An 11,422-nucleotide genomic window follows, 5' to 3' on the forward strand; every position below is an offset into this window, starting at 1 on the left:
CTCCTCTCTCCCCCCCCTTCCACTGCTCTCTCTCCCCCCTCCCCCTCCTCTCTCTCCCCCTCTCTCTCTTCTCTCTCCCCCCTCCCGCTCCTCTCTCTCCCCTCCCTCTCTTCTCTCTCCCCACCCCCCTCCATCCTCTCTCTCTCTCCCCTCCCTCTCTTATCTTTCCCCCTCCTCTCTCTCCCCACCCCCCTCTCCCTCTCCTCTCTCCCTCTCCTCTCTCTCCTCTCTCCCCACCCCCTCCATCCCTTCTCTCTCCCCCCTCCCTCTCCTCTCTCTCTCTCCCCTCCCTCTCCTCTCTCCCCCCTCCCTCTCCTCTCTCTCTCCCCTCCCTCTCCTCTCTCCTCAGCCCCCTCCCTCTCTTCTCTCTCTCCCCCCTCCCTCTCCTCTCTCTCTCCCCTCCCTCTCCTCTCTCCCCCCTCCCTCTCTTCTCTCTCCCCCCTCCCTCTCTTCTCTCTCCCCACCCCCCTTCTCTCTCTCCCCCCTCTCTTCTCTCTCCCTCTCCCCCTTTCTTCTCTCTCCCCACCCCCTCTCCCTCTCTTCTCTCCCCCCTCTCCCTCTCTTCTCTCTCCCCCTCTCCTCTCTCTCCCCCCTCTCTTCTCTCTCCCCACCCCCCCCTCTTCTCTCTCCCCTCCTCTCGTCTCTCTCCCCACCCCCCTCCCTCTCTTCTCTCTCTCCCCCCTCTCTCCCCTCTCTCACCCCTCCCTCTCCCCCCCCCTCTCTTCTCTCTCTCCCCCTCCCACTCCTCTCTCTCCCCCTCCCTCTCATCTCTCTCCCCACCCCCCTCTCTTCTCTCTCCCCACCCCCCCTCCATCCCTTCTCTCTCTCCCCCTCAGCTCTCTCCTCACCCCCCTCCCTGTCTCCCTTTCTTCTCTATCCCCACCCCCTCTCCCTCTCTTCTCTCCCCCCGCTCCCTCTCTTCTCTCTCTCCCCACCCCCCTCCCTCTCTTCTCTCTCTCCCCCCTCCCTCTCTTCTCTCTCCCCACTCTCTCCCCCTACCTCTCTTCTCTCTCTCCCTCCCCACCCCCCTCCCTCTCTTCTCTCTCTCCCCCCTCTCCTCTCTCTCCCCCCTCTCTTCTCACTCCCCTCCCTCTCTTCTCTCTCTCCCCACTCTCCTCTCTCCCCCCCTCCCTCTCCTCGCTCTCCTCCCTCCCTCTCTTCTCTCTCCCCACCCCCCCTCTTCTCTTCCCCCCTCTCCTCTCTCTCCCACTCCCTCTCTTCTCTCTCCCCCCCTCTCCCTCTCTTCTCTCTCCCCCCCCCTCCCTCTCTTCTCTACCCCCCCCCCCCCCCCCCCCTCTCCCTCTCACTCTCTCTCCCCACCCCCTTCTTAACTGGAAGAGGTTTGTTTACAGAGTAATCTAACTGGTCAGTATCACATCCACCCAGTTGATCTGAACCACATGGACATGTCACTGGGAGTTCTCTACTAGCTTCAAACACACTACAGCTCTTCTATCCACCTTTACCTCACAAATCTGTGTTTGTGTGTGTGTGTGTGTGTGTGTGTACAGTATATGTGTTATGTGTATCATATACGTTACCTCGTAGAGCAGGCAGCCTAGCGACCAGATGTCAGATTTGAAGTTGTATCCGTTTTCATGTATTCTCTCTGGAGACATGTAGTAGGGGGTGCCCACTGGAACAGACAGGGAGAGAGAGAGACATTAGCCTGTTCCGCTGCTAACCTAGCCGTTCCAGCATACCACATATGTCCCAACACACACAACCTCAGAGAGAGACAGACAGACAGACAGACAGACAGACAGGTATCACAAACACACACACACAAACTACTTGTCCACTACATTACAACTCCAGTTCAGCTCTCATTTCCATACCTCATCGTGATTAGAAACAGGAGTCCAACAGATATTCTACAACCACTACACTCTGGCTGTGGTTGTGAAACTATAATCTCAATACCATGCTGTCTGGCCCACTCCAGACCCCACAGTCATACAGTACAGTACCATGCTGTCTGGCCCGCTCCAGACCCCACAGTCATACAGTACAGTACCATGCTGTCTGGCCCGCTCCAGACCCCACAGTCATACAGTACAGTACCATTCTGTCTGGCCCGCTCCAGACCCCACAGTCATACAGTACAGTACCATTCTGTCTGGCCCGCTCCAGACCCCACAGTCATACAGTACAGTACCATTCTGTCTGGCCCGCTCCAGACCCCACAGTCATACAGTACAGTACCATTCTGTCTGGCCCGCTCCAGACCCCACAGTCATACAGTACAGTACCATTCTGTCTGGCCCGCTCCAGACCCCACAGTCATACAGTACAGTACCATTCTGTCTGGCCCGCTCCAGACCCCACAGTCATACAGTACAGTACCATTCTGTCTGGCCCGCTCCAGACCCCACAGTCATACAGTACAGTACCATGCTGTCTGGCCCGCTCCAGACCCCACAGTCATACAGTACAGTACCATGCTGGCTGGCCCGCTCCAGACCCCACAGTCATACAGTACAGTACCATGCTGGCTGGCCCGCTCCAGACCCCACAGTCATACAGTACAGTACCATTCTGTCTGGCCCGCTCCAGACCCCACAGTCATACAGTACAGTACCATTCTGTCTGGCCCGCTCCAGACCCCACAGTCATACAGTACAGTACCATGCTGGCTGGCCCGCTCCAGACCCCACAGTCATACAGTACAGTACCATTCTGTCTGGCCCGCTCCAGACCCCACAGTCATACAGTACAGTACCATGCTGTCTGGCCCGCTCCAGACCCCACAGTCATACAGTACAGTACCATGCTGTCTGGCCCGCTCCAGACCCCACAGTTCAATCACACAGCTCCAGTCATGTACAGGGACGAGCTATAGTTACACTGTCCCACCACAGAGGGCACTAGTGAGCCTGATCGGGGAAGATAGCTGACAGATAAAGGGTGAGAGACCAGAGACAGATCCAGACAAAAACTGGGGGTTGATCTAGCACACGTCCACTTCAAACAGAGGCACCCAGAACATTAACATGTTGAGGGGAAGTATTCCAATGTATAATCTAATATAGGTTGTGACCTACTTGTTGTGTGTATGTACTGACATGTATAATAATAATTCATATTATTATGTGTAACTGATAGATGCAAACACACACACACACATTTTTTAAAAGTCATTTTAGCAAACACTCTTATCCAGAGTGACTTACAGTTAGTGAGTGCATACATTTTCATACACACTACATGTTCATGTTTTTAAATGGAGTAAAAGTCTTGTCTGTAATGTCTTGTGCGTTATATGTCGGACCCCAGTCAGACTAGGTGTTGCCATTGGCGTCGGCTAATGGGGATCCTAATAAATCAAATCAAAACAAATGCCATAATGGAAGCATATTCTGAGACCTGTAAATATTGTACATATTTAATTAATTTTTTTAAATAATGTTTTTGGTGTGTTTGATAACTCATTGAATTTTGATCGAATTCGAATAGTTGCCTTGACCAATGGAATGGCAGAAATGATGCCAGATCGATGTGTTTGGTTTGCTAAGCTAGTTAGCTATAGCTAACTGTCTACCGTTTGCATTCAAAAGATGCATTCAACAAGGCTTTTAGTTTAACCCGCCCAAAGTGAGAAGTCTGCAGTGTGGAAATGGCACCCTCGTAGTGAGGGGGACTTTATACACTGGACTGATGATGTGTGGTGAGCTTTTAGCGCCCGTATTGGCAGCAGAAGAAGCATCGCCCCCAGTGGGTCCTACACATCACTAGTGGAGGAGTAGTCCGATGGCTAGAGATGGCTAGAGACTGAGAACAACCATCCCACTCGGCTACCCGATGAATAGAGACCTTCACCAAGAGCAGAGCAGGCACCATCCTCATATTTTTGTCTTCTTCTTCAACTTTTATATCCTTTTATTTTATTTTTTATAAACTGCAATTCAGCTTTTAGCTGTGAATGTGTACAAGACAGTCTAACTAATAATAAAAACATGATATTCATTAGTTTGAATAAACCTATTACGTGGAAAGCTATAAGAGTTTATGTGTATCTGTGCAGAAATTAAAGTGCATTATTGGGGTGTGTTTTTTAATTGGGGTGTGAAAACATTTCTTTATCTCTAAATGTCAGGTCTGTATAATGACGTGTGACCTCCAATTCTAAAAATAATCCTTCACTTCCACCATCAACTAGAGAGAGAGGGAGAGGGGGAGAGAGGGAGCGAGCGCGAGAGAGAGAGAGAGCGAGAGAGAGTGAGAGAGAATGAGATGGAGAAAGCACAAGTGAGCTGAGAAAGAGAGGGGGTGATAGGGAGAGAGAGGAGAGGTCAGAGAGAGAAAGAGAGAGAGGGAGCTGGCTTGCAAGAGCCCAGTTTTAATTGGTCATCAGGTTGGCGGTGTGTGTGTGTGTGTTGCTATGGAGGTCTCCTGGTGCAGTTTGAACGGCGTTCCCTTAACATCCATTACCAGCTGATTAAAGAGCATCAGCCTCTCTTATGCTAATAGTTGTATAGAGGAGCAGAGCAACAGTGCCTGCCTGCCTCAGTCAGCATTCATTCATTCCCAATTAAAACACACTCATTTATTCAGGCAGATAAACTAGAAGTCTAGGATTGATTTCCATTATTAGAGATCGTTAAGACAACTGAGCTGCATTCTGGGGAAGAGAAGATTATATTGTCATGGTAGAAATGTATGGATAGAATCTTCCGGTTCCTCGACTGGGCTGTGAGCCTGGACCATCATCTAGCCAGCACCTCCCTCTTCTACTGGTATCTAGCCAGCACCTCCCTCTTCTACTGGTCTCTAGCCAGCACCTCCCTCTTCTACTGGGCTCCAGCCAGCACCTCCCTCTTCTACTGGGCTCCAGCAAGCACCTCCCTCTTCTACTGGTATCTAGCCAGCACCTCCCTCTTCTACTGGTCTCTAGCCAGCACCTCCCTCTTCTACTGGTCTCCAGCAAGCACCTCCCTCTTCTACTGGTATCTAGCCAGCACCTCCCTCTTCTACTGGTCTCTAGCCAGCACCTCCCTCTTCTACTGGTTTCTAGCCAGCACCTCCCTCTTCTACTGGTCTCCAGCAAGCCCCTCCCTCTTCTACTGGTATCTAGCCAGCACCTCCCTCTTCTACTGGTCTCCAGCAAGCCCCTCCCTCTTCTACTGGTCTCTAGCCAGCCCCTCCCTCTTCTACTGGTCTCTAGCCAGCACCTCCCTCTTCTACTGGTCTCCAGCCAGCACCTCCCTCTTCTACTGGTATCTAGCCAGCACCTCCCTCTTCTACTGGTCTCTAGCCAGCACCTCCCTCTTCTACTGGTCTCTAGCCAGCACCTCCCTCTTCTACTGGTTTCTAGCCAGCACCTCCCTCTTCTACTGGTCTCCAGCAAGCCCCTCCCTCTTCTACTGGTATCTAGCCAGCACCTCCCTCTTCTACTGGTCTCTAGCCAGCACCTCCCTCTTCTACTGGTCTCTAGCCAGCACCTCCCTCTTCTACTGGTCTCTAGCCAGCACCTCCCTCTTCTACTGGTCTCTAGCCAGCACCTCCCTCTTCTACTGGTCTCTAGCCAGCACCTCCCTCTTCTACTGGTTTCTAGCCAGCACCTCCCTCTTCTACTGGTCTCCAGCAAGCCCCTCCCTCTTCTACTGGTCTCTAGCCAGCACCTCCCTCTTCTACTGGTCTCCAGCCAGCACCTCCCTCTTCTACTGGTATCTAGCCAGCACCTCCCTCTTCTACTGGTCTCTAGCCAGCACCTCCCTCTTCTACTGGTCTCTAGCCAGCACCTCCATCCAGCCAGCACCTCCCTCTTCTACTGGGCTCCAGCAAGCCCCTCCCTCTTCTACTGGTATCTAGCCAGCACCTCCCTCTTCTACTGGTCTCTAGCCAGCACCTCCCTCTTCTACTGGTCTCTAGCCAGCACCTCCCTCTTCTACTGGTATCTAGCCAGCACCTCCCTCCTCTACTGGTATCTAGCCAGCACCTCCCTCTTCTACTGGTCTCTAGCCAGCACCTCCCTCCTCTACTGGTATCTAGCCAGCACCTCCCTCTTCTACTGGTCTCTAGCCAGCACCTCCCTCTTCTACTGGTATCTAGCCAGCACCTCCCTCTTCTACTGGTCTCTAGCCAGCACCTCCCTCTTCTACTGGTCTCTAGCCAGCACCTCCCTCTTCTACTGGGCTCCAGCAAGCCCCTCCCTCTTCTACTGGTATCTAGCCAGCACCTCCCTCTTCTACTGGTCTCCAGCAAGCCCCTCCCTCTTCTACTGGTCTCTAGCAAGCACCTCCCTCTTCTACTGGTCTCTAGCCAGCACCTCCCTCTTCTACTGGTCTCTAGCCAGCACCTCCCTCTTCTACTGGTCTCTAGCAAGCACCTCCCTCTTCTACTGGTCTCTAGCCAGCACCTCCATCCAGCCAGCACCTCCCTCTTCTACTGGTCTCTAGCCAGCACCTCCATCCAGCCAGCACCTCCCTCTTCTACTGGGCTCCAGCAAGCCCCTCCCTCTTCTACTGGTCTCTAGCCAGCACCTCCATCCAGCCAGCACCTCCCTCTTCTACTGGGCTCCAGCAAGCCCCTCCCTCTTCTACTGGTCTCTAGCCAGCCCCTCCCTCTTCTACTGGTCTCTAGCCAGCACCTCCATCCAGCCAGCACCTCCCTCTTCTACTGGTATCTAGCCAGCACCTCCATCCAGCCAGCACCTCCCTCTTCTACTGGTATCTAGCCAGCACCTCCCTCTTCTACTGGTCTCTAGCCAGCACCTCCATCCAGCCAGCACCTCCCTCTTCTACTGGTATCTAGCCTGCACCTCCCTCTTCTACTGGGCTGGTTGGACTCATTAAAGCCCCAAACTGTCAGACAGACGCACACGCACACGCACACACACACACACAGACAGATTCAGAGAGAGCGATTCAAACACAAACACACAGGCACACACACTTCACTGCCCCCCATGCAGAGAGAGACATGAGGATAGAAGGAGAGAAAGGGGGAGGGAGGGAGGGAAGGAGAGGAGAGAGGGAATGAGAGATGAGGGCTATGGGGAGAGAAAGGGGGAAAGGGAAGAGGGGGTAGGAGGAAGAAAGAGGGAGGGAAAGGACGTCGGTATAGAGGAGAGATAAAGACAGAGGAAAGGAGGGAGGGTGAGCGAGGCAAAGAGGGAGGGAGAGAGAAGAGATGAGGAGGAGGAAAGAATGGAGGGAGAGAGAAAGAGCAAAGGAGAGAAAGTTTGAGAAAGACAGTTGGATAGACAGTGAGGCAGCTAGAGAGAGTGGTACGGAGAGAAATATGCAGCAGGAGAGAGGGAGAGAGAGGGGTATGGAGAGAAAGATGCAGCAGGAGAGAGGGAGAGAGAGGGGTATGGAGAGAAAGATGCAGCAGGAGAGAGGGAGAGAGAGGGGTACAGAGAGAAAGACAGCAGGAGAGAGAGAGAGAGAGAGAGAGAGAGAGAGAGAGAGAGAGAGGGGTACAGAGAGAAAGATGAGGGTCAAAGAGGAGAAGAGAGGCTTTTGGGAATGGATGGATCCTGGTCTCCATGCCCGTGGGGGAGATTAACCCTTTGCGGAGAAACTTGCCTCACCTTTTCTCTCCAGTACTTCTCCTCTCTCCTCTATTCTCCTCCTCCTCTCTCCTCTATTCTCCTCCTTCTCTCTCCTCTATTCTCCTCCTTCTCTCTCCTCTATTCTCCTCCTCCTCTCTGCTCTATTCTCCTCTATTCTCCTCCTCCTCTCTCCTCTATTCTCCTCTATTCTCCTCTATTCTCCTCTATTCTCCTCCTCCTCCTCTCTCCTCTATTCTCCTCTATTCTCCTCCTCCTCTCTCCTCTATTCTCCTCCTCCTCTCTCCTCTATTCTCCTCCTCTCTCCTCTATTCTCCTCCTCCTCTCTCCTCTATTCTCCTCTCTCCTCTATTCTCCTCCTCTCTCCTCTATTCTCCTCTCTCCTCTATTCTCCTCTCTCCTCTATTCTCCTCCTCCTCTCTCCTCTATTCTCCTCCTCTATTCTCCTCCTCTCTCCTCTATTCTCCTCCTCCTCTCTCCTCTATTCTCCTCCTCCTCTCTCCTCTATTCTCCTCTATTCTCCTCCTCCTCTCTCCTCCTCCTCCTCTCTCCTCTATTCTCCTCTCTCCTCTATTCTCCTCCTCCTCTATTCTCCTCTATTCTCCTCCTCCTCTATTCTCCTCTTCCTCTCTCCTCTATTCTCCTCCTCCTCTATTCTCCTCTTCCTCTCTCCTCTATTCTACTCTCTCCTCTATTCTCCTCCTCCTCTCCTTCCCTCCCCTCTCTGCTTCTCTCCCCTCCATTCTGTCTCATTCACTATCTCTCCTCTCTCATTAACTATATCTCTCTCCTCCTCTCCTCTCCCACCCTGACCAAGGGCCGAAGGAGCAGCCTACTCACAGAAGACCTAAAGGGGGCACTGTGGTCCCAACTTTAAGGCTGGTGCCCATATCTAGTCATCATACTGTGTACTCGGTTTCTACATAGCCTAATATTGGCTTTCTGTTTTCCAAATGTAACATTAACACTCTGTCAGTGTGAGGCGCTCTCTCCATCCTATTGTTTACAATTATGTAAAAAAAAAAAAATCATTACTGTTTATTTGAAAACATGAGAATATGTAAATTGAGCATTTTTGACACAATCCTCACCACAACACAACCACAAACACACACCATGTGCCAGTGTCGGCCGGCCAGCGTTTTACAGCAGTCAGAGCCGTGTGTCGGGCAGCGGGACGGCGAGGCGTGTTCCAGACGTGTTCCGCCCAGACAACAGGTCATGGGTCAAGGCAACAGGAAGAGACTAACTGGCCAATGAAGAGGCAACAGCCCCAGAGTTGCCTTTAGAAGGCCTCAAACCCCAGCTTTACAACACACATGGTTCTGGGCTGTACCAGCTAATCAAACACATCCCCTCCCTTTGCGTGTGTCTGTGTGTGTATTATTACCCAGAGAATGGGCAGCGGTGGTTTTGGAGCTGAAGAATCTTCCCAGTCCCAGATCTCCCAGCTTGACCACTCCTGTGGCAGTTATGAACACATTAGCTGGCTTGATATCTGTAGAGAGGACAGGGCACGTAGTTCAAGTTCAAGAGCTTGTGTGTGTGTGTGTGTGTGTGTGTGTGTGTGTGTGTGTGTGTGTGTGTACGCATGTATAGTACCTCTGTGCATGACCCGTCGGGAGTGCATGTGTTCCAGTGCACTGCACAGCTGGACAAAGTACTTCCACACTGTCCTCTCTGGAATCAACCTCCGCTGCTTCTTAAAGTGCTGCACAGACACACAACACAAAAATGTTGGACAACACACACACACACACACACACACACAGGGATGGGTATTTACAATGATTTCACTATTCGAAAAAATATGGTTTTTTTCCGGATATCAGGATAGTCTAAATACATGTGTTTTAAAGAGAAAAAAAAATATATATATATATATCAACTTCAATGGGGACTTGCTCGTGCGACTCAGGAGAGGCGGTGCACTCTGCTTGTTGTTTCAGTACAGACGGTAGGGGAGACGGTAGGGGAGACGGTAGGGGAGACGGTATGGGAGACGGTAGGGGAGACGGTAGGGGAGACGGTAGGGGAGACGGTAGGGGAGACGGTATGGGAGACGGTAGGGGAGACGGTAGGGGAGACGGTAGGGGAGACAGTATGGGAGACGGTATGGGAGACGGTAGGGGAGACGGTAGGGGAGACGGTAGGGGAGACGGTAGGGGAGACGGTATGGGAGACGGTATGGGAGACGGTAGGGGAGACGGTATGGGAGACGGTAGGGGAGACGGTAGGGGAGACGGTATGGGAGACGGTAGGGGAGACGGTAGGGGAGACGGTATGGGAGACGGTAGGGGAGACGGTATGGGAGACGGTATGGGAGACGGTAGGGGAGACGGTAGGGGAGACGGTATGGGAGACGGTATGGGAGACGGTAGGGGAGACGGTAGGGGAGACGGTATGGGAGACGGTAGGGGAGACGGTATGGGAGACGGTAGGGGAGACGGTAGGGGAGACGGTAGGGGAGACGGTAGGGGAGACGGTAGGGGAGACGGTATGGGAGACGGTAGGGGAGACGGTATGGGAGACGGTAGGGGAGACGGTAGGGGAGACGGTATGGGAGACAGTAGGGGAGACGGTATGGGAGACGGTAGGGGAGACGGTAGGGGAGACGGTATGGGAGACGGTAGGGGAGACGGTATGGGAGACGGTAGGGGAGACGGTAGGGGAGACGGTAGGGGAGACGGTAGGGGAGACGGTAGGGGAGACGGTAGGGGAGACGGTAGGGGAGACGGTATGGGAGGGGCGTGAGAGGAGCCAGTGTGTCTGACACAGAGGGAAAGAGAGAGAGAAAGTAGCCAAACCGACTCACACAACTTAGACAAACTGATAGGTTATCTATCACCTCATCTGGTAGTGTCTGCCATGACTGCATCACATCTATATAAGAAGCTAGTTAGCTACACTAGCCAGCTAAGTTAGTTAGCCAGCTAGCTTGCAAGGCTAACTGAGATAATTGTTCTGCTCCCCGTGACCTTGTCTACAACAACTCCATTCATATTAAAACAACAGCCTACCTGATGGTTGATCATTGTAGCCTATTCCTTCTCATTTAGCCAACTTAATTCTGTAATTGTAATTCCATTTTTCATTGATTAGAAACATCCCACTTCACTTGTTACACATGGAGCCTCTGACGGTAGTGCTGCTCTGATCAACTGACAATAACAAGCCACACACGTGAAAAGTGTGTAGGCTACCAGTCTTTTTTACGAGGTGCACTAATAAAAACGGTCATAAAAGTGGTTTTATTAAAATGTCATGGTCTAACCTTGTCACACAGATAATTAAATTACATTTTAGACAGAGCTTTTTCATTAAACTTTATTTTTTGCTCAAAAATCAATACTCTAGCAAGTAATCCCGTGTAGCTCAGTTGGTAGAGCATGGCGTTTGCAACGCCAGGGTTGTGGGTTCGTTTCCCACGGGGGGCCAGTATGAAAAATGTATGCACTCACTAACTATAAGTCGCTCTGGATAAGAGCGTCTGATAAATGACTAAAATGTAAAAGTAATCAAATACTAACATCCTTTCGGATATTCGAATAACTGTGCCCATCCCTAACATACACACTCAACATACACTGAGCGTACAAAACATTAAGAACACCTGCTCTTTCCATGACATAGACTGACCAGGTGAATCCCGGTGAAAGCTATGATCCCTTATTGATGTCACTTGTTAAAACCACTTAAATCAGTGTAAATAAAGGGGAGGAAACAGGTTCAAGAAGGACTTTTAAGCCTTGAGACATGGATTGTGTATGTGTGCCATTCAGAGGGTGAATGGGCAAGACAAAAAATGTAAGTGCCTTTGAACGCGGTATAGTAGTAGATGCCAGGCGCACCGGTTTGTGTCAAGAACTGCAACGCTGCTGGGTTTTTCACGCTCAACAGTTTCCCGTG

The 11,422-nt window shown here is 51.7% G+C and overlaps 1 protein-coding gene across 1 annotated transcript in view; it reads right to left on the reverse strand.

Annotated features, from left to right (window-relative positions):
- Positions 1–1,409: 1,409 nt before the first annotated feature.
- The window catches only part of LOC311117358 (serine/threonine-protein kinase Nek7-like), a gene marked incomplete at its 3' end in the record, with an annotated part of 39,762 nt that continues 29,749 nt past the window's right edge, over positions 1,410–11,422 (reverse strand). The window contains exons 3-5 of the mRNA XM_084192315.1: positions 9,116–9,224; positions 8,904–9,011; positions 1,410–1,636 (exon numbers count right to left, since the gene is read on the reverse strand). Of these exons, the coding sequence (XP_084048441.1) occupies positions 1,410–1,636; positions 8,904–9,011; positions 9,116–9,224 (444 nt within the window). The remainder of the gene's footprint in view (positions 1,637–8,903; positions 9,012–9,115; positions 9,225–11,422) is intronic.

This window comes from Coregonus lavaretus (assembly GCF_964263955.1).
Source record: "Coregonus lavaretus genome assembly, contig: HAP1_SCAFFOLD_4728, whole genome shotgun sequence".
NCBI lineage: Eukaryota > Metazoa > Chordata > Actinopteri > Salmoniformes > Salmonidae > Coregonus > Coregonus lavaretus.